The sequence below is a fragment of the Hyaena hyaena genome, unplaced genomic scaffold (assembly GCF_003009895.1).
Source record: "Hyaena hyaena isolate Hyena2069 unplaced genomic scaffold, ASM300989v1 scaffold_24, whole genome shotgun sequence".
Classification (NCBI taxonomy): Eukaryota; Metazoa; Chordata; class Mammalia; order Carnivora; family Hyaenidae; genus Hyaena; species Hyaena hyaena.
In genome coordinates this window covers 4,075,826-4,098,302 of record NW_024080656.1, presented here as the reverse complement: position 1 = coordinate 4,098,302, position 22,477 = coordinate 4,075,826, and the positions used below count along the sequence as shown (strand labels likewise).

The 22,477-nt window shown below is 45.0% G+C and overlaps 1 protein-coding gene across 10 annotated transcripts in view; it reads left to right on the top strand.

The window, feature by feature from the left end:
• The window catches only part of APBB2 (amyloid beta precursor protein binding family B member 2), a 379,646-nt gene that overhangs the window by 246,261 nt on the left and 110,908 nt on the right, over nt 1-22,477 (top strand). For 6 of the 10 annotated variants that reach the window (XM_039227003.1, XM_039227004.1, XM_039227006.1 and 3 more), the window contains 4 exons: nt 6,069-6,277; nt 15,792-15,854; nt 16,253-16,338; nt 16,430-16,490. In XM_039227003.1, coding sequence (XP_039082934.1) covers nt 6,069-6,277; nt 15,792-15,854; nt 16,253-16,338; nt 16,430-16,490 — 419 coding nt within the window. The remainder of the gene's footprint in view (nt 1-6,068; nt 6,278-15,791; nt 15,855-16,252; nt 16,339-16,429; nt 16,491-22,477) is intronic. The other 4 variants (XM_039227010.1, XM_039227009.1, XM_039227007.1 and 1 more) reach the window with 3 other exon arrangements.

Below are 22,477 nucleotides of genomic sequence, written 5' to 3'. Positions count from 1 at the left end.
GAGTAGACGGGAAATAATTTGTTGAATGAATTACTCTATCTCCTCTTTCCTGCTGGCCCCCTCACCCCATGCCTTGCACATCAAAGGCACTGGGTGCACAAAGGTTGAGGAAGGGAGTGAGTGCTGTTCTGAGGCTGAAGCCTTTTGTGCTCTGTACTGTACTGCAGACACGGCCAAATTTAGAATCTCAGCTCATCCATTCCTCCTTCCTGTCGCCTCGGGAGCAGCAGAGGAAATTTCCAGCTGCTGCTGGATGCGACTTTGTTTTCATTTGACCCTTGAGTTCCTGCAAGTGAGCCCTGGGGAGAGGATGATGAGAGGTGGGCTTACCTTACCTACATCTCCACTGGGAAGGGGTGTGGGGAGCCAGTCCCTGCGAAGAAGCCGATGTGGAGCCAGGGCTACAGCACTGCCTGAGGTAGCCGGAAGGGGCGGGTCTTTGCTGCTCCCCGATGGGCTCCCTGTTCCCATGCCAAGTATTGCTCTGGACCCCAGGAGGCTCTCAGCACAAAAGGGTCTTACTGAGGGCTCTCAGCATTACTATTTTTATGCTCTGACTTCCAGGCCCTGCTTCCAGAACAAAACCACAAACAGCGACGGGCCACAGAGCCACTTTGAAAGGACACCTATGACTTGCAGCTCTTACTGCTGAACTGTCCTATTAGCTTGTGACAGTGCCTTCAGCGAGATGCAGTGCCCATCGAAAGTGTCTTAAGTGCAAGACCCTGTAGGGAAGGGAAGCGGGACAAATAGGAGGGACCTCAGTCTCGGCAGTGTGCCTGAGGTTGGAATTTGGTCCTGAGGCTTCTAATGGGGAGGGGGCCAGCTGGAGTGGTTGACCTGATGACTGAAAGCAGAATTAGGCACAAAAAAGAGGCTCCTCTGTAAAGCCCACCCTAGAAGCGTCCTCCAGTCGATTGTACCCAGACAAGGGTGGTTGGGGTGGGCTCAGGGCCAGTCCCCTGGGGCAGATCTTTGTGCTCAGCTTATTAGCTGTTTGACCTTGGTCAGGTCAGCTGGCTGGTCTCACAGCCCCAGACTTGCGACCATTGCATTCTTTTCTTTTGTTTTCACCACTGTTTATTCACCTTCTCAGTTCCCCCAACCTGTCCAAACTGGTTTCTCTCAGGTGGTGGCTGGAAAAGTAACTCCATTTAGACATAGGGGCATAGTTTACCCCCTTGGCCTTAAACCAAGCAACCGACCTCCCTGTGCTTTAGAAAGGGGCTGACTGTAGTATGTTCATCACAGGGGAGCTGTGGAAACTCCACAAGCTCCTGCAGTAAAGAAGTAATAAAGGATCTCCATACTTCAGCCTGCAATCAGTGTTTGGACCCTTGTAACTTTTTCTGTTAATGGCAATATTGTTACAGCTTTCAGAACCTCATGGCAGCGCTAATACCACTGGAGCTTAAACCTTGAAAGGCCTGCGTTCTTGTCCTGCTAATATATTCTCCCTTGCCTTCTAGCTGGGATTGGTGTGAGCATTAAATGTGGTAATGTATGTGAAGATGAGCTTTACTTTATGGGTAGAGAACTTTTTTTTTTTTTTTTTTGTAATGAAGGGCCTAGACCCACCGTGGGAAAAAATACAGGAATCCTACAAAACCAAGGCAACTTTATTCATTTGGGGTTGGTTTCTGTTTGAGAGAAACCTGGCAAAAATTCAGTAAATCTGCTTTAAAGTAGACCATGGGGGACAAAATCTTTATTCTTGAAATTATGAGACATTTCTATTTTTCCTTCCACATTAATTGAGAGACAGACAGACATTTGAGGAAAGAGAAGGTATGGCCGAAGCAGAGTTGAGCGAGCCAGGGGCGAAGCCCGGCAAGCCGTGGTCGGTGGAGCCCGGTCTCGGCTGCCCTGCCCAGGTCCTCAGAGTCCGGCCTTGCCAAGGGAGTCCTGTGGACCTTCTCCTCCAGAGAAAGGGTCCCCATAAGATTATCTTCTTTTATCCTCTTTGAACCATGATGATCACACTATCCATAAATTCTGTAGGGGGAATTTTCCTTTGGACACATGAAGAAAAAATTTTTATGGTGGGTTTGGTGAACTTAGTATATTATTATATTGTTGGCTTTGGAGACCTATGATGTATAATAATAATAGCAGTAACAGTGGACATTTCTGTGGTAAATATGCCTGTACCATGCCAACCTTTATTCTGAGTGTTTTACACAATAGCCAGTGATACAAAGTGGATACTGTTTTGATCCCCATTCAACAGGTAAGCGTCTGAAGCCCAAAGAGATTGAGTACCTTGGCGGAGGTCATTCAGATAATGAGTGGCTGAGCCAAAATACAAAGGTCCTGTACAGAGTCCACACTTGGTTGCATTGTGCCATATTTAGAGCCTTTGCTGACTCTCCTTATTTCTAGTTTTACTGGAATATTTAAAAACACTCTTCAGGCTGGGGCACCTGGGTGGCTCAGTCAGTTAAGTGTCCAACTTCAGCTCAGGTCATGATCTCACAGTTTGTGAGTTCAACCCCCACGTCAGGCTCTGTGCTGACAACTCAGAGCCTGGAGCCTGCTTTGGATTCTGTGTCTCCCTCTCTTTCTGTCCCTTCCCCACTCGCTCTCTCTCTCTCTCTCTCTCTTTCTCAAAAATAAACATAAGAATTTTTAAAAAATACTCTACAGGCTTTCTATAGGTTTCTCCTTTTTAACTCTCCTATAAATCTTTCCTTAAGTCGGCCTCCCTCCCCACCAGCAGTTGGTCTGAGTTCCAGTCCTGAAGTTGGGTAACTGGGATGGAATCCTGTGGTTTGCTTTGTGCTGGCCAGTGCTGAATGGACTTCCTAAGGTTCCTGGTCCGCAGTGACTCACCCCAAAAGAGAGTTCTCCAGTATGGAGGTCTTTTAGCATATTCCCACTGAAAACTAAGAATGCCAACACTTCAGAACTCCAAGCAGATCTGCCAAGAAGGGGCTCATGACAGACACCTCAGTGTGAGAAAACTGCCGAGAATCAGAGGGGCATTGAGACGATCAGCCACCATTCCCTTTTTGCAACATCAGCTCCTTTGTTTTCAGCAAAACTGTACAAAGTACTTTTCTGAGAATCAGAAGGGGTTGGAAGTCTCTCCTCTACTCACCCAGCGTTTTTAGATTTTTTCCTATATTGATTTAGTCCGCATGCCACGTGCACTATGGTACTTCACTATTTTAAGCTGCTTTGCAATATTTTGAATAACCTTTCGACAAAAGCAGCTTCCTGGCATTTAGGTGTCTTGGACCCACTGTACTTCTGCTTTAGCTATGGTTTCAAACTTTATTTTAAGCAAAAACAAAGAAACAAACAAACAAAACCCTGATCTCTGTTTTCAAGGAACATCGTACTTGTAAGACCAGTAGTGGAAACTGATAAAAATGGAGCTGCTTTGGTCAGAAGGGCCTGGAAAGGCCTGGGATTCCACCTACCTACCCTGCTGTTTTCTCCCACTTTGATAAAAGTTAAAAACCACTGACCTGTTGGATAAGGTCCAAAGTACTTATTTAAGTGTGTACTTAATTTTATGCAGGAAAACAAAGCATATTGGAGCTAACAGGATTAAACAAAAGGAAATGTCCTAGGGCTGAGGTGTCTCAGAATATTCCCTGTGGAACCTATCAATAAAAAAAGAACCAAAATCTCAACTCAGCATCTCATGGCCGCTAGCCCAAGACTCTTTCCAATTTGTCATATTATGTTTCCTTTTATCCATAAGAACATTCAGATACACCATCAAGGAAAGTAGACATTTCTATTCTTGGGGGTTGTGAAATTGCTCTGTTTTGTAAAACTGCACAAAACTGATTTCTTCAGAATTCTTCTTTGCTAAGTTCCAATTCCCACCATTCAAGGACTTCATTCACTATTTATTTTTCCCTCTTTCTTAATTTATTCTTCCTCCATTCCTTCTATCCATCCATCCATCCACCCACCGTCTATCCATCCAACTCATTGCTATTGAGCACCTGCCGTTCTAGGTGTTGGGAATATGATGATGAACAAGACAGATTAGATGTTTGTTTGCCTTCAGGGGTTTTACATTCCTTCAAACCCAGTGGAAGGGATTCTGTACATGTTTCTGGAACTGTTAATAATATTGTCAATGTGCCGACCTCAATTCCTCCATCATAATCATATCATCATCAGTTTTTAGTAACAGAACAAATCCCCTTTGTATTTTTATTCCAGCAAAATCTCAGCAGAGCCTCTGCATATAAACCAAATATAAGCAGGTAGGTCTGCTTGCAGACAGAGCAGCGCTAATGCAGCCCAGAGGCCTTCCCATGCTGCCCTCAAGGTTCTGGAAAGCCAAACCAGAAGGCCACTGATTTTGGTTTCTGTCCTTGGTCCGACATGATTCCATATTCTGAAGGTGGTATCCTGCCTGTGTGCTCATGTCCCAGCTGTAGAGACGTGATAAAGGATAAATGTGCAAACTCAGGCCCTCAGACCTCAAAATCCACAGAAATGGTAACTAGCAGCCTCTTTATGTTCTTTTAAGAGCTTCAAGCCCCAAAGCTTGGTTCTGTAAGCCACTAGAATGGGACAAGAACTTTCTCCTAGCTTCATCCAGAGACCCATTTATTTTATTTTTCCTGTCTCGCTTGAAATGCAAAAAGCAAATAACCCCTCCACACCACGAGAAAGGAGACAGGACATAGGAGTGTATACATGTTTCTTTCAAGTTGTTTCTGAAAATTTTAGGTAAGTTGAAATTACTTAATCATGCTTAATTCCCTGTAGGGGGAGGGGGAATTTCCATCGTCATCTGAGACAATGGTGGTTTTGCCTGTGGCAGATTTAAATGAAAAAAGTGAATGCTGGGATGCCAAACAGCCACATGAATGCACATCTGTGCCCTTAGTCTTAATCATCCTCTTTGTCTGGTTCCTTTTTTTTTCCTCGTAACAGAGTCAGTGACGCCTGCGCACGTGATGCAATGGCATTTGCACAGAGCAAAGCCCACGTGCTTCTCTTGCATTGCTGTAGAGTGCCCCGGCCTCTTACGAGTGGCCCCATAGAACAGGGTCTGGTCCTTAGGAAAAAAGAGATCCGCAGATTTAAAGCACAAGTTTCTTAAGTTTTGCTACCTACGTACATATGTTGATGGAGCTGCCTGTGGTTCCTCCACTGTGCCTCCTCCTCTGTGGATTTCCTACTCTGCTTCTTTCTCCTTTTTTTTTGCCTACTCATTTCATATTCAACTCAAAGAAGGCCAAAATGAGATTTTTTAAAAAGGCAAAAAATTACCTAGTAAGCTGATAAAATATTGATACAGGCCAGGTACCGCTGAAATTGCCCAGCATGGGTATTTTACTCCCCTGTGACACACACATGGAATTTAACACATTATTTTTTTGAATTTGAACGCCTTCGGACTTCACACAGGCTTTCCATTTCACCACAGTCCCCACCGTTCTCCATTGTATTTCACACGCACCCTCCTTCATAGCCTGTTTTTAGAGTCAATCTTGTCCCTTCTTGAATTCCAGGGCTTTTTCAGTCTGCTTTCTTTGGGAATCTTCTGTGCACAGTTTTGAATTGTAGACTATTACAAAAGATGCAGCTACGTTGTAGATGTTGACAATCAAATGGGAGGAGTCGTAGAAGCAAAGAAAAGCTGTAAATACGGTACTCATTTATAGAAAGCAATTATGGAAAAGGAGAGTTATACTCATTGCTGAGAATGGTATAAGATGCCAACCAGTAAATCCTCCTGATTTATAAAGGAGTCCGTAGATTTTGCATGTCACCTTGCACATTTTGCTCGGGTCATTGATTTTGGCTAATGGAGCTTTTAAGTTGTTCACAGGGGTCTTGCAACTGTAAGATGACTTGATAACGGGTCCTTTACGTCTATATTCTCAAGTGTCCATCTTCCTTTCCAGCTCTTCTCTTGTTTCTTTCCGTATCATCCCCTTTACCATATTCTGTGTCCATAGGAAGGCTTTAGTTCTCATTAGTGCTGTGGACTCATCTGCCAGTGGAATTCTCCAGACTATTAGGGATGAAACTGGAACACTGTAATTGTTTCCACTTTTACTAAAATCCTCTTGTTTTCCATTCCCCAGCAGATATATGGAGTGATCACTCATTTCAGACCGATCCGGATTTGCCGCCTGGCTGGAAGAGAATCAATGACGTCGCCGGGACCTATTACTGGCACATACCAACAGGGACCACTCAGTGGGAGCGCCCCGTCTCCATCCCAGCAGATCTGCACGGATCTAGGAAAGGGTCACTTAGTTCTGTAACACCATCTCCCACCCCGGAGCATGAGGTAAAATGGAGTGTCTTTTTAACAACTTAGTAGAGTGGATGTTACTTGCGATTTCTTTTTAGACTTGTTGCTTCTCCCCCAACAGGTCATCAAGGTAAGGTTTTTGATTATCATGCATGCTGCATTTGAAACCACAGAAATGCTTCCTCTTAGTGTAAATAGCGTTAATACCATCTTTCAGGAACGTTTTCATTTTTTAGTGGCTTTTGGTTTCTTGAAACAGCATTCTAGGTATAGAAAGTTGAGAGAGACTGATTAACGAGAAGTGGTTAAGATTCCCTGAGGCTCACTGAAGCAATACTTTACTCCGTAGCTGCCATTGCATGGTGCTGCCCCATAAAATATTTACACACAGATGGACGTCTCTTGGCCAGACGTGTTCTAATTACTGCATATCTTATTAGCCTTGGGTCCATTTGATTGCAGGGAGGGGTGTCTGCAAGAATAACCCTTGAGAGCCCTCAAATGCTTGATTTCTATTTTTTTTTTAAAGAATCGGTTTATTTAGCCAAAGTGACGTTATTTTAGACATAAATAGCAGCATAAATGTCTGCTCCCCATGAGGAAGAAATGTGACGTTTAAACAAAGAATTGAGGCATGCAAAAATTCCACGGTGGTATTTATTAATACAGAGATTCTGGTGACTAACCTTTGTGAATCCTGATAATAGTATTCAAGAGAATTGCAGTTGGAAAAGGTCACAATTAAGTAATGGCTTTTTTCAGCAAAGTAGTTGGATCCCTAACATGCAGGCATTTTTCGCCTGCCTGACCACAGTCTTCTGTTTTTTCAACAACCCATTTGTTCTTTTCCTTTGAGGACATGGAGGGCACCTCACTTGTGTCTCTCACCTGCAAGGCTCCTCTACATATTTGCAATTGTTATCACCCTTCCTGTCATGAAACTAGGCAGTGTCTTGTTTCTTACATCTGTGGTTCTTTACTTGCTCTTCACTGGGAGGCAGTGAGCTCTACATTCCAACCACATTCCTGCTCTTACAGGACTTTGGCTTAAGAAAGAGAGAGAGGGAGAGAAAGAATCCCAAGTAGGCTCCGTACAGAGCCCGATGCAGGGCTTGATCTCATAGACCATGAGATCATAGACCTGAGCCAAAACCAAGAGTCAGACAGACACTTGATGCTTAACGGACTGGGCCACCCAGACATGCCTGTCCATTTTTCAAGTGATGAGTTGGGGTGAGCTATACCCACAGTAATAGGCAAGGGCCTTGGTTTGTTGGTACTTGACACTGACAGGCATGTGCTTTGGTATTACTGAGCCACATAGGATTTCGTTGCTAATCACTGGACGACTTTGATTAACTTCTTATTGAAGCATAATGTTCCTATTCACTGAGCAAATTCCATTCATTTATTCATCTTGGGTTAGGTTTGCTGGGGAATAAAGATGAGCCTCAAAGAGCTTAGCATGAAGTGGAGTCCTCCTCTGGTCCCAGCCTAATTGCACCTTGGCATTTTTCCCTGGACCGTCCAGTGGCCTCCCAGAAGCGAAGCCAGCCAGGACACTAAGGAGCAGACATCCTCTCTCTTTCTTTCCTATGCAGCTTTTCTCTTTGCTTCTCAGAATCTCTTTCTCCAGGTCTTCATTCCCCTGTTACAACCCTTTAACCATCTCCACCACATGGGGGTACCCTCCGGCCAGGGGATGCCAGGGTGGGAGAGAATCGGTTGACCCCAGGATGCACACATCACAAACAGGAAAGCTGAGGCGCAGAGAGGTCCGTGGCCGGCGGCACCACTGGATCTAGAACTCAGAGACCCTGAATGCACCTGAATCCTAGTCCATACTTTCCTCATGCACCCTCCCTGCCTTTGGGATTTCAGCCTACTGTGCTTCCCATCGTCCCGGAAGTTACTCTGGACTCACTTGGACATGTCGCTTTTCTCCAGTGAGTCTCTTGTCCTCCCCATGTGGAGGAGATGAAGGTCGTTAAGCCCACATCGTGAGGCCAAGTTGTGGGTGTGGTGAAGTCCAGGGAGGCCATCCCAAGTTTATGTGACTTGAATTTTTTTTAATTTCTTTGTTTAGTATGGCAGATTTTTGTTTTCTGTGTTTTCTGCAGAAAATCTTGGGAAGAATACATTACAGGTAGGCGGCCAACCCTCGGGAAGATGACCAGGTAGCACTTCTAACCTCTGGGCCTCCTTCTGATGCCCACACATGCCTATTCTTTCTCTGTCTACACCCGCTTCCCATTCCCATCCTAGCTCTTGCTCAGGGTCCCCTCCCAGGCTCAGATTTGCCCCATGGCCCTTGCTTCCTACTTCCTCTGCTGGAGTTCAGGGTTTCCCTAGTGTATCCACAGCAGTCAGCCTTCCTGCTGCTATTCATGATTTATTGTGGTTTTTCGGTGTATTTTTATACATGTCATTTCATTTGTTCCCCCCAAGACAGAGAAGACCACTAACATATTCCCTATTTAAGAAAAGAGTTGGGGCGCCTGGGTGGCTCAGTCGGTTAAGCGTCTGACCTCGGCTCAGGTCATGATCTCATAGTTTGTGGGTTCAAGCCCTTCATCGGATTCTGTGTTGACAGCTCAGAGCCTGGATCCTGCTTTGGATTCTATGTCTCCCCCTCTCCCTTCTATTCCCCCTCCCCTGCTCATGCTCTCTCTCTCTCTCTCTCTCTCTCTCTCTCTGTGTCTCTCAAAAATAAATAAACATTAAAAAAATTTTTTAAAAGAAGAAAAAAAGGGTTTAACCAAAGGCGCCTGGGTGGTTCACTTGGTTAAGCATCTGACTCTTGATTTTGGCTCAGGTCATGATCTCATGGCTCATGTGTTCGAGCCCCACATTGGGCTCTGCTCTGACAGTATGGAACCTGCTTGGGATTCTCTTTCTCCCTCTCTGCACCTTTCTCCCTCTTCTCTCTCTCTCTCTCTCTCTCTCTTTCTCTTTCCGTCCCTTCCTCCTTCTCTCTCTCTTTCTCTCAAAATAAAGAAAAGAGTTAACTGAAGTTCAGTGAGCTCAGTAACCCTGCAGCAGGGGTAAGATGGGCATGTGCCTAGCTCTCTGACTCTGGATACGATGCTACGCCCCTAGGAGTGTGTGAATTTCCACCTTGCCGTTGGTCTCATTCCTCTCTTCTGCTGTTAACCATGCCATTGTGTCGACCCTTATCCCTCCCAGGAAGATTGTTAACAGATGTGTCATTTTAAGTTTCAGAGAGAGAGAGAGAGAGCCACTCATTTCCAGCACTTTAATAGACCAGTGGAATAGATTTTCTTCAGATCAGCCTTTCAGTTGTTCACTTCATACACCTTTCCCTCCTGTGCATAAGGCCACTAAGCAAAAGAACTGAGAACATTTAAAAGGCAGTAAATTAAAATCATAGAAGCAAAGGATTGAACAGGTAGAGAGAAGAGGAGGGGGAGTTGGGGACAGATCCAGCCTGCCATATACGCAGCATGGGCAGACACTGACACAGATATTAAACCAGAGGCACTAAGGGTAATGGAGTGTTCCTGGTGCCGAGCTCATGGCTTATCTCACAACTCCTCATAAAACCCTATGCGCCTGGTACTATAGTCGTCATTCACTTTTTACATTTGACAACACTAAGACCGCAAGGTGAAGCTTGCCTGAGGTCACACACAGAACAGAGGTGGAGCCAAGCTCAAATGAAGGTCCACTAACCCCCAGCCCACCCCAGGCTTCACTGTACTATTTATCAGGGGACTTGGCGAGAGTCTCAAATCTCAGTCCAAGGGAGGGGTGTGTCATGTGCAGAGCCTGCTAGAAAATGACTTCTCTTGATAACCTTGTCTCAGGTGCTAAAGACAGTGGAAGAGAAACGATTATTTCTCTGACACCACTTCTTTGATCCCTAAATAGAATTTTTTTCAACCAATTTGGAACCACGAGAGAAAGCAAAATGTTAAGGATGAGAAGAAACTTGTAACATTTCGTGTTAGAAATGCATATTTTATTCAGCTTTTCTCCGAGCTTGTTTAAAAAAAAATCCAAGTTGGTGCCAAATCTGTTGACTCTGCTTCACAAAAGTTTAGGACTGAAGGCTTCCTTACAGTTTGCAAATTTTACATTTCACATTCCGAAGTTCATCAGGGAAGTGTCAAGTACATCGGATAATGTTTCCTCTGCACATGCCAGCAGTATTTTCTCACGTTTATAAACTGGCCAGGAAGCACTTGCTATTGAAATTTGGCCCACAGTAGTCTCCCCCCAGTCCATTGATTTGTTCCAAATTCCTTGGATGTCGAATTTTAGAGAGAAGAGGGAGCCACACAAAATATTTTTATGAATAACTGTTGGCAAGTCTCGCCTTTCAGTGTTTTCAACTTGAAGATGTTTCCGGGTTCCTTAAGAAGAGAAGGTTGGAGGAGAAGGTGGGTCTGGAGCCAGGGAAGGTGGAATTGTCTCCCAGAACTGTGATCTTTTCTTGATCACAATTTGCTCTGTTCTTGCTGCATCGCCACTGGCGTTTGTCAGAGCCCTAAGCAGCTCAGCCCCTGAGAGGGGAAAACCCATGTATTACATTAGAACTGTGGAATTTCTTATACTCTTAGAAATAAGGTGAAAACACAAAAGAGCTATTCTGGCATCTTTTTACTGAACTTCTTGACCCAATCTTGTAATTGTGACTGGCAAGAATCTTCAAGAAGAGCCTAGAGAATGCCTTTTTTTTTTTAATGTTTTATTTATTTTTGAGAAAGAAAATAGGAGAGAGACGGAGAGGGAGACACAGAATCCGAAGCAAACTCCAGCTCTGAGCTGTCAGCACAGAGCCTGATGCAGGGCTTGAACTCCTGAACCATGAGATCATGACTTGAGCTGAAGTCATACCCTAACCGACTAAGCCACCCAGGTGCCCCCATGGCAGTATTTCTCATCCTGTGAGCTTGTGGGTCAAGGACTGTGGCTAAGGTGACCTCTGAGGCTTGTAGGACATTTTGATTCCTTGGTCCTGCCCCAGGCCACTGGGCTAGACTCCCTAGGGGTGGGACCAGGAAATCTGCCTTTATAGTAAGCTTTCCAGGTGCTGAGTGCTGTGCTAAGTACAAGAGCTGGCACTCCAGTGAATCTCATCTCCCTGTCTTTGTTTATATGTCACCTCCTCTCTGGACTCACCCCTACTTCTCCTGGGAATTACTGCTCTCATCCCTGCACTGTTTGAAAGCCCTTTATTCCATAGTGTCTTATAGTAGTATTACTGGTGGCATGTCAGTCTCCTTTCTGGGGGGGCCATCAGGGCCTGTCCCCCACATTTTGTGTCCCCAGCACCTGGCGTAGGGTCTGATACATGGTAATACTCATTACATGTTCGCTGAGTGGAGGAATAAACCAGTTTCATAGCTGAGGGAGCTATAGGTCATAGCTGAGGTCAGCTGACTCACTGACCCAGCAAAGACACCACTAGTGCCCCCTGGCTCCTGCCCCCCCCCCCCTCAAGCTCACTGAGACTAATTTAGTTCCCCCAGCATTTGTCAGTCACTTTACTAGTTTGATTCTCTCTCTCCCTCTTTATTTCTCTGAGTTATGTTTGTGTGATAAACCATAACTCTATTCTTCTGATACAGTGTTACATTCAACAGAACACAGATAGCATTTTAAAAAGAACTTTGAAATATGCACATATATATGGACTTAGTGCTCATTAACATCACCTGGCCTGTTCCTCAGGGTTCCCAGATTCGGGGGCCTCTGCCGTTTGTCATCAAGGCCACACACACAGAGGCTCAAGTCTTGACCAAAGAGGATCAAGAAGGATTCATTAATACTTTGGAGTCTATAGGTCCTGAAACTTTTTATTCTTACAAATGGTTTTTTTCCCCCCTCCATGGAAAAGAGTAGAAGATACGGAAACTGCCATTTCTTGGGTGCCTTCGGGCAGCCAGTCCCTGTGCTAATTGCTAATGTTCTTGATCTCAGTTTGCCCGCACTCTGGTGGTGTGGTGCTCTTAGCCTCTTCCATTGGCAAGGAGCTGGGGTCACAGAGCAGGTGAGAGGAGAGGCAGGGTCTGGGTGTGGGTTTTGCTGCAGGACTTCTGAAATTCCCTTAGAGATGATGATCGTACCTTCTGTCAAAGTCACTGTGGAATGTTCTCTTGCCTTCCTCTCTGCCTGGTTCCCAGCAGGCTCACCCTCCATGCTTGCTCTCCAGGTTACGTTCTGATATCACTTCTTAGAGGCTTTCTCTTCCTCCTTGAACATCCTCAAGAACATTCTGGAAGCTTTCTTCCGGCACAACAGGGCAGCCTTTTTGTTTAACCTGTGGACTTGCTTTCTGAGCTCTCAGAAGAGAAATCAGGAAGAAGGATACTCTCAGTAAGCAGGGTTATACAGTCAGATCCCCTTCGTGGGTCCACCCTCACACGGATTCTGCTTTGTGGTCAGGAGGGGCACCAGGCTGAAAGATGGTGGAGGGTCGTGATAAGCGCCAGGCTGGGTCAGTCCTCAGGGACACACTGCCTGTGAGGAGCCAAGGCTCCAGAGCTCTCCCAGAACTCAGTATGGTCACTTTGATCAGAGCAAGGGGTGCTTCACCTGGTCAAGGTCAAGAGAAGCAGCCCGAGAATATGTCTCTGCCTATAACTCTGGCACCAGAGTACTACTGTGCGAAGATATAACTTCATTGCCTGAAAGATGATCAGCTTGGGGACATTGCTCATGGAAAACAGTCTCTGTTCTTCCTTCACTAACCTTTCCCATCGGTCTCGTCCTTCCTAAGGCAAATTGCCCACCGGCCTTTCCCTCTCTCCCTGTTTTTCTCTTTGTCTCATCCCTTCTTTCACCTCTCACTTCCAACATGCAGACCACACACCAGGATGGCTGCAGGCTTTCTGTAGAACCAAACAATCTCTTCAGGTTGTTTTCTTAAAAAACAAAAAATTATTAGCTAAAATATTGTAATCCCTCTTGAAAAAAAGTAGATGAGGGGCGGCTGGGTGGCTCAGTCTGTTAAGCTTCTGACTTTAGCTCAGGTCATGATCTCATGGGTCATGATCTCATGGTTCATGAGGTTGAGCCCTGCATCAGGCTCTGTGCTGACATGACAGCTCAGAGCCTGGAGCCTGCTTCAGATTCTGTGTTTGTCTCTCTCTCTGCCCCTCCCCCACTTATACTCTTCTCTGACTCTCTCTCAAATCTAAACAAATACATTTTTTAAATTAGATTAATAGAATGTGTAGTTCTTAAAATTCAAGACAGATGGTTTTGTCTTTTGTAGCCCTTAATTTTAAAAAAGAAAAATTATGGTCGCTTATACAGGGGAGAGAATTTCTGAAAACGAGGGTTTTTAAATACAGAAGGGAAAAGGGTCGTTTTGTCCTACGCCTAACATATGTTAGCCCTTACTGAGTTTTGTACTGAAGGATTTCTGTAAGTACCCGTGTTATTTTAGCTTTTGAAAAGTTGCTGTGTACGACCTCTGTTTATTTAAATCTGTAAAAGGTGATTTTTGGAAGTTTGCCAATGGACTCATGTCTCCTTAGCATAAGAGCTGGATTCATACAGTCTTAGAATTATAATCAACCTTTATGTTATAGGGACCCAACATCCAAAGAGTAAATACATTAAAAAAAAGAAAGAAAGAAAGAAAGAAAGATTAAACCATACATACATACATACAGAGAACTATTTTAATTAAATGCCAAAGACTTTTCTGAAGACTTGTTTTGAAAAAATACTCTTTCTTTCTAGTCCCTACACAGTGGCTGTTGAGGATAATTTGATTTCAGATTCCTTTTATCAGACACCCACTCTTTTTTTTTTTTTTTTAATTTCTCTACAAGAACATAATTACCTGGAGTCTTACTAGTCCCCCATCTGATATCCTTTTTCAACATTCAACTGAAATGAAAAACAAATATTGTTCACATATAAACAGTGATGATGATTTGGGATCACATAGGCTTGTTTTCTTCTAAAAGAAAAGGAAATTCTAGCTCAGAATTCTTGGTATTTCACATCCTTATCATGAGCAACCCTGCAATGGTGATTCTTAACCTTGCTTGGTCACTGGCCCCTCTGCAAATAATGAGAAAAACTGAGTATCTTCTCCACTAGTAAAACGCACATGCACAAAATCCCACCCCAATTTCAGGGGGTTCACAGGTCACCTTGGCTAACAAGTTAAAAGTCTCTTAAATTAAGTTATTAATTTTCTCCTCAGTGAAAACTGAACGTTGCTTCTGGGCATGGGGGAAGGACAGAGCCAAAGGGTTAGGCAGCCTTCCTGCTCTTTCGCTAAATGAAAGAGAATTTTTTAAAAAGTAAATACAGTGGTCTAAGCTCTACTTTATTTTGAAAAGCTGAAGTTCGGATGTTTTGTCCAAAAAGGAGAGCAACAGTGACACCAGCTGTGCGGTGGTGACGACAGATCTGTGTTTGTAGTGCCTCCGCTCTCACTGAGCCCCACAGAGGTGACTGAACACCTCTTTCAGCACCGGCACATTTGAACTTAGGTGCTTCTGCTCTGAGTGGGTGTAAAATTTAGACTAACGTCATGAGCAGAAATTAGGGGTCCCTATTCCCTTCTCGTTTTCAAAGCATTTTAGTTGAAGAGACTTAGGTAGAAAGTCTCCATGATTGACTTATCATCCAAGAAAAGAGGCTCTCCCGCCTGACACATCAGTAGAACAGGTGCATACAGCTGTCCCTGGGTTTTGTGCCCTTCATTTATTGCCCCAAATGTTAGATGAAAAATGTTTGAATATCCACTCAATATAGTAGAAAAGAAAAAAAAACAACAACAAACAACATTGCCTGTTGCCTGAGGTGAATGGAAAGGGCTGTTTAGATTCAAACATCTATTCCAGGCCTTCTCCCAACAAGGCTTGGTGCTTTGTTCCATGATTGTGTTTACAGAATCCTTTCGTGATCGAATACTAATTCCTCAAGAAGCTCGGGGGGCAAGGAAGCGGAGCTTTTGATGAACTTGAAGAGCCTACATTAGGTTAGGTTGAGCTATTTTTTGTCAGGTCAGAACTCGGCAGATGTTGCTGTCGGGCTGTGTGCCTTCTATCCCTCTTTCTTTCTCATTGTCCTCCTTTTTGCTTTTATGTGAAAATGAGGTGAGCCCCAGCTTTTCATGTCCTTGGCCCCAGACATTTTCCCAGTTTTCAAGTCTGCACATCGACAGGCACCATCCCTAATTCCACCCCTACCTCAAGAAGCCAGTTCTGTTTGGTTACCGGAAGAGAGAAAGTAGGGACACTAGGCATGTCATACTTGACCACATATTGTGTGGTTTTGAGGCCACGTGTAGAAGACCACTGACTGCTAATAATGTTCAGTCATGTGCTGTGGTAAGTAGCGCACGCTCCATCACACTCCTCCTTGCTCAAGGCTGCAGGTGATTACCTAGGTCTAGAGCCAGCTAACCAGTTGCTGGTAGAGTGAATTTGTTCCCTAACCCGTCCTGTGAATATCAATGCTAACAACAGTGTCTTGTGTTTTTTTTTCTTTTTTTCTTTCCTTTTTTTTTTTTTTTAAATCAATGTGCTTTTTCCTATGTGAATAATTACATGTCTAGAAACAGCCATGGAGTGATTTTGCTGTTCTGAATGGGGGAAAGATTAATAGTGACATTTGGAAGGCAAGTATATTGTCAGATTCTAGACCATTTAATATTTTGTCCTTTTTGCATGGCTGTGGCTGTATCTTTTTCTTCTCCATGAATGTCATCCATTCTGCAGGGACGCAGTGATGGGGCTTCTTGCTAGGGGTGTCCGGCTCACACACATGTCGCCTTTATTTAATGTGTCCCGTTGTGAATGACGTCCAGCTGAGCGCCCCAGGCTCCCCGTTGTCTTGTATGAACCGGGGCTTGCACCGAGCCCGCCCCCAGCGGTCCTTGCATGCCATGCCGTCTCCTGCCTAAGCTCACATACACTCTCTGCCTCACGCTGGGAGGACCTTCCTCCCCTTGGATATCTGAGGCCATGGCACGGGCCTTCTCCCTTTCTCCGTTAACAGGGGTCTGTTTTCCTCTAGGATTTGCATGCAGCTACAGTTAACCCGGACCCCAGTTTAAAAGAGTTTGAAGGAGCGACACTCCGCTATGCGTCTTTGAAGCTCAGGTAGGGCGTCGGCGGACCTGTCGTCATGCGTGGCTTCGTGCAGCTGGCGTTTGAGTAGAATTCTAAGTCCAGTTTTCTGTTTTTTTTCTAGAAATGCCCCCCATGCTGATGATGACGATTCTTGCAGTATCAATAGTGACCCAGAAGCCAAGGTTTGTAAGAAACGCACTTTTTTAGCAGCCAGATTATATTCTTGCATCAAAGTAACGACTTTGGAAATGGCTCAGTTTTTATATATCAACCCACAGCCACCTATGATGTAATTATTCTGCAATCCTCTCTCTCCGAATCTCCAACACTTAAAATAAATCCCCCGGCAAAGTTAGGCTTGGGATGGTGTCCGTGATCATCAAAACTCTGCCTGCATCTCACTGCATCAGCTCTTTGCACGATGTAGTAAGTTAACATTATTGTTCGAGTGGGTGGGCTTCAGAAGGCTTTAGAGGTGACCCAGGCTGTGCCTTGCAGCGCAGTGGGGGGTACAGCCGACAGGTGGTATGAGACTGCTTGTGGCCGTCTCTCCCGGGGCAGCCTAACACCTACGCCATCATTTTCATAACCACGGGCCTGACTTCGTGTGGAAAACGAGAGTGGACTTTTGCTTCTGGACCTTTGGTGGGGCACCAGCGGGGCCACCATGGGCATATGGCCAGTGCGGTTACACAAGGTCCCGTGCCTGGTGTTTAATGCTGTGTGGTCGCCATCTTGAAATTCTTAATCATTTCACCTGTGACTTTGCATTTTTGTAAGTGAAGTCGAGCGACGTAGTGGAGCCTGCCCCGGGGAGTTGGAGCTTTGGTTTATGCATGGTCTTGCCCCCTCCCTACCTCTCTGAGAGGTTCTCAGCTGCCTGTTCCCCCTCTCCTTGGCACCTCGGGCCTTGCCAAACATCTGCATGCCTGCTTCCATCCAGCAATTGCTGGTGCCGTCCATTCCAGTAGGGCCTAACCGTGAACATGGGGAGAGTTGGCCTTGGGTACACATGCCCCCATGGCATCTTGAGAAAGGTGAGAGAGTGGCCTGTCCAGTGCAGGCTTACAGCTCAGAGGTGTGTTCAGTGGGGGTGAGGCCCTGCCAACCCACAACCCAAGCTCTAATGGTCATGGTACGAAGGCTAGGTACCTGGGAAGAGGAGGTTCCCTGGTCCTGGCCAGGCCATGGTGCATCAGTCCAGCAGGTGGTGGGATGGGGGAGCCCAAGAGGTGATGGTTTGTGGGCGTGCACAAGGCCCCTGGGCACCTGTGAGCTTCTGCACTTAACCCAGCACACTTATCCCTGTGCCCAAGGGAGCATGACTTCAAATACCAAGTTAAAAAAAAAAAGACAAAAAAAATCCCCACCATAATGAGTGAAGAGAGAGAATGCAGAAGAAAGGAAACCGTTTTGTTTCAGTACTTTTTACAGCATGTTTTCTTCCTCCCTTTTGAACAAGGGCTCTGCATTTTCATTCTGCATATACCATTTCCCTTTGCAAGTTGTGTAGCTGGTCCTGGATCTTTTTTCTGACTCCCAAAGCAGATCTGTGTCTATGAATAAAACAGCAAACGCGTTCCCTCCGTAGCCGTTATGTGGGAAACACCATGCAGTTTCAAAACGTTGACTCCTTTGCTAGACACTGCCACATGGCCAGCAAGGGTGCGCGAGTCCGGACTCGCAGTGGAAGCCTAGCGCCCAGGGTCTTCATGCTGAGCATGGCCTCCAGGATGAAGGCCATTCTAGAGCCAGGGGCATCCTGAACAAGTCCTTGGGCTGCTGCTGCCATGCTGGCCTTTAAAGATAAATTTTATGGCAGCGAGCGGATGCAGTAAAACAGGAAGACAGGCTGGAATAATTTGCTTTGCTACCAGGTGTTTTACAAGGCTTATCACCAGTGGCTGGAGGAGGAGGGGGCGGGTGGGCAGCCCCATCTCCCTCTGCCCTGAGGGGCCCGGGCTGGGAGTGATGGCCTGGGAAATAGAGCGGAGCTGGTGGGTAGGCTGATGCCCCGGAGGGAGATGGGATTGGTACCAGGAACAGGAGGCCGGGGTGAACTATTACCCAAGTTGTGCTTTCCCTTTTTACCTCCCAGTGGGACTGTTCACTGCATTCTTTATCTGCCACCTTGCTCGTGTCCGCGTGTCTCTTCCAACACCTATTGTGAATTTCTTCGTGTTAGTAATAAGGAGGCTTAGTTTTGTCATAAGTTACCCAAGTTCTCCTGAGTTCGAAACAGAAAAGTACATGTATTGTAATATTTATTTTAGTCTATTTTAAGTGTATTTATTTATTTTGAGGGAGGGCACAAGTGGGGGAAGAACAGAGGGTGGGGGAGAGAGAGAGAGAGAATATCCCAAGCAGGTTCTGTGCACTGACAGCACAGAGCCTGATGTGGGGCTCAGACTCAGAAACTGTGTGATCGTGACCTGAGCTGAAATCAAGAGTCAGGCATTTAACTGACTAAGCCACTACGCCCCCTGTATTATTTATTTTATATCCTACTTTGTTCCATATAAGATCCTAGAAAACTTATAAGAACAAATGCTTTCTTTTTTAAAGGCACAGAAAACGTAAAAGAGTATTAGTGCATCTATCTATACTGGGACAGTAGACAAGGGTCAGAAAAGATTAGGGAAAAGAAAGAAACATGACTTTTCAGATCCTAGGACTCTGCACAGTAATGGAGATTGACCTGCAGGTTTATTTTTGTGCCTCTTGGTGATTATTTACAGTGAGGATACTTAGGGTGAATGGCACAGCCTCCCTAGAAGGACAACTCAGAATCCTAAAAAGATGTTTGCAAACGATACTTGCTTCTAACTAACCCCACCCACCCTAGATTCTGAAGGTCCTTGTGCTATAGAAAGTCATTGTCATTGTTGAGGACCCAGAGCACATTGGGAGGCAAAGGATTTAGAACCCTACAATATATGAGTCACACTGTGCATGAGGCAAAAGCTGCTCAGTTCGTTATGGTATGTAGCGGATTTCCTAGCACTTCTTTATAAAGTAACTATAAAAACGAATATGGAGTGTTAACTTTTTCCCAGGCATTGTCCTAAGGACTTTGTATCTGTTGACTTTCATCCACACAAAAATTTAGTGGGCTAAGTATCATTATCTCTAGATTGCAGATGAGGAAATTGAGGCATAGAAGGTTAAAGAGCTAGAATGTAAATAGTCAGTATCCGAATCCAGGCCATTTAGCTACAGAGCCCACCCTCACTAGACTTTGTATAGAGAAAATTCCTTTCAAAATTGTATATTTGAAAGTTGCTTAGAGAATAGATCTTACTTTTTTTAACGTTTTTATTTATTTTTGAGAGAGAGAGAGAGAGACAGCATGAGCAGGGGAGGGCCAGAGAGAGAGGGAGTCACAGAATCCAAAGACAGGCTCCAGGCTCTGAGCTAGCTGTCAGAGAGCCTGATTCAGGGCTTGAACCCATGAACCGTGAGATCCTGACCTGAGCCAAAGTCGGACGCTTGCCCAACTGAGCCACGTAGGTGCCCCAGAGAATAGATCTTAAAAGTCATTATCACAAGAAAAAAATCTGCAACTATGTATGGTGATGGGTGTTAACTAGACTTATTGTGGTGATCATTTTGCAACATATACAAATGTTGAATCATTCTGTTGTACACTTGGGACTAATACAATGTTATATATCAACTCTACATCAATTAAAAAAAAAAGCATTCTCACATGGAGCTTTATTTAGGGGCAACCACCAAATGATGTGTCCACAACAGCATTCCAGCTCTACGTGGGTATGAATTTGGATTTTGTCAGTTGGCATTTCACAGCATTAGTCACCGGAAGTGAAGGATAAACACCCGAGCAGAACTCATTTCAAGTAAATGGATGGAAGATTGCGACAGTGTGGACCCGCTTGCTGGTCTGACTTGAGGCAGTGATGCGCAGGGCTCTAGCAGTGGAGGGGGTGGGCTGCACCTGTTTGAGACCATCCTTTAACAGCACGATTTCACCTAGCCTTACGGTCAAGGTTAGACCGAGAGCAGGAGGAAGTCAAGGGCTGGAGGGGTAGGCTGCACTGTGGGCGATTGGCAGATCTGCACACTTCTATTCACCGTGCGGATGGCGGGGCTGACGCTCCTCAGAGGAACCTGAGGAGTCTGCCTGTGCTTCCCTTCTGGACGCACGCTCACCAGCCCCTAAGGGAAGTGAGTGAGGGATACCCTGCAGAGGAAGCCACGCTGTTCTTTCAGAATTACAACTATGTTTTTAAATACAATTTATTGTCAAGTTAGCTGACATGCAGTGTATACGGTGTGCTCTTGGTTTCAGTAGATTCCCGTGATTCATCGCTTACATACAACACCCAGTGCTCATTCCAGCAAGCACCCTCCTCAATGCCCATCACCCATTTTCCCCCTCTCCCCGCCTCCCATCAGCCCTCAGTTTGTTCTCTGTATTTAGGAGTCTCTTATAGTTTGCCTCCCTCTCTATTTGAACCTACTTTTTCGCTTCCCTTCCCCCATGGTCTTCTGTTATATGAGTGAAAACCTGATATTTGTGTTTCCCTGACTGACTTATTTCACCTAGCATAATACCCTCCAGTTGCATCCACATCATTGCAAATGGCAGATTTCATTCTATGTCATTGCCAAGTAGTATCAGAATTAAAAACTCAGTATTTTAAAATTCAGCAGCCCTAAGTGAAACTATTTTTTTTTACAGATTTTGGAAAAGTCAATGAGTTTAGCACTGCCTTCAGTGAAGTCATTTTAGAGGAGGGCCCCCACAAAACACACACACACACACACACACACACACACACACACACACACACATGCACACACACCCTCTGTCTACCACCTGCCTGCTTAATGCCACCTGGGCCACCTAAGAAGGGAAAAGCGAGCAGACCCACATTTTCTAGATGTTCAGGGTTTTTTTGTGGAAGTAAGTTCCTTCTTTAGATAATCCTTTACATTTCTTCAGTCTGCCAAGGACCAGGAAACTGAGTGCCCCCCAGATAAGCAGAAAGTATCCTTTCTTTAGGGGGAAAAAAAGTTAATTTCATGTGCCATGGAATTGTAAATATAGCCCCTGAGGACTGATTACTAAAAAGTTACTATAGAGGCTCCTGGGTGGCTCAGTTGATTAAGCGCCTGACTTCAGCTCAGGTCATGATCTGACAGTTTGTGGGTTCGAGCCCCACGTTGGACTCTCTGCTGACAGCTCACAGCCTGGAGCTGCTTCAGATTCTGTGTCTCCCTCTCTCTCTCTCTCTCTCTCTCTGCCCCTAGACTCTCTTCTATAGACTATAGAAGATGTCTGCCTTCCTAAATGAGACCATGAAATCATTTTTGGGCTGTCAGGATGTAGGTACGTGCAAACCTTCTCCAGCCACTCCTTTTGGGCACCTTGATAATCACTTATTGGGTGAAACCTCTAAATAGCATGGCAGCAGAAAATGACTGCCCCACATACATATGCATCCCCGCACCCCCCCACACACACACTGCACCTTCCTCCTGCCCTCCCCGAAGAGCAAAGTGTTCTTAAAACTCTGAAAATGTTTTTTGAGACTACTTAATTTTTTTTATACAGTAATTATTTTGGTAGTTGATAGCAGCATATATGTGTGTATATAATTCCAAGCTCTTTTTATTTTTAAGTTTATTTATTTATTTTGAAAGAGAGCATGAGCAGGGAGGGGCAGAGAGAGAGGGAGAGAGAGAATACCACACAGACTCTGCACTGTCAGTGCAGAGCCCAATTCGGGGCTTGAACTCATGAACCATGAGATCATGACCTGAGCCGAAAGAGTCAGACCCTTAACTGACCGAGCCACCTAGATGACCCCTGACTCATTATTTTAAGTTTTTATTTTAAAATAACTAGATTTATAGAAGAGTCACAGAGATTGAGTTTTTATATACCCTTCTCCTATATTTCCCTAATAATGTCTTTATAATCATAGTACAGTAACCAAAACTAGTAAGTTAATATCGATACCATATTATTAACTAAACTATAGACCTTATTCATAGTTTTTCTTTTATTTTCCACTGATGTCCTTTTTCTGATCCAGGATCTAGCCTAGGATACTAGATGTCATGAGCTCTTTAAAAATTATTTCATGGGGTCCCTGGGTGGCTCAGTCAGTTGAGCGTCCGACTCTTGGTTTCGGCTCAG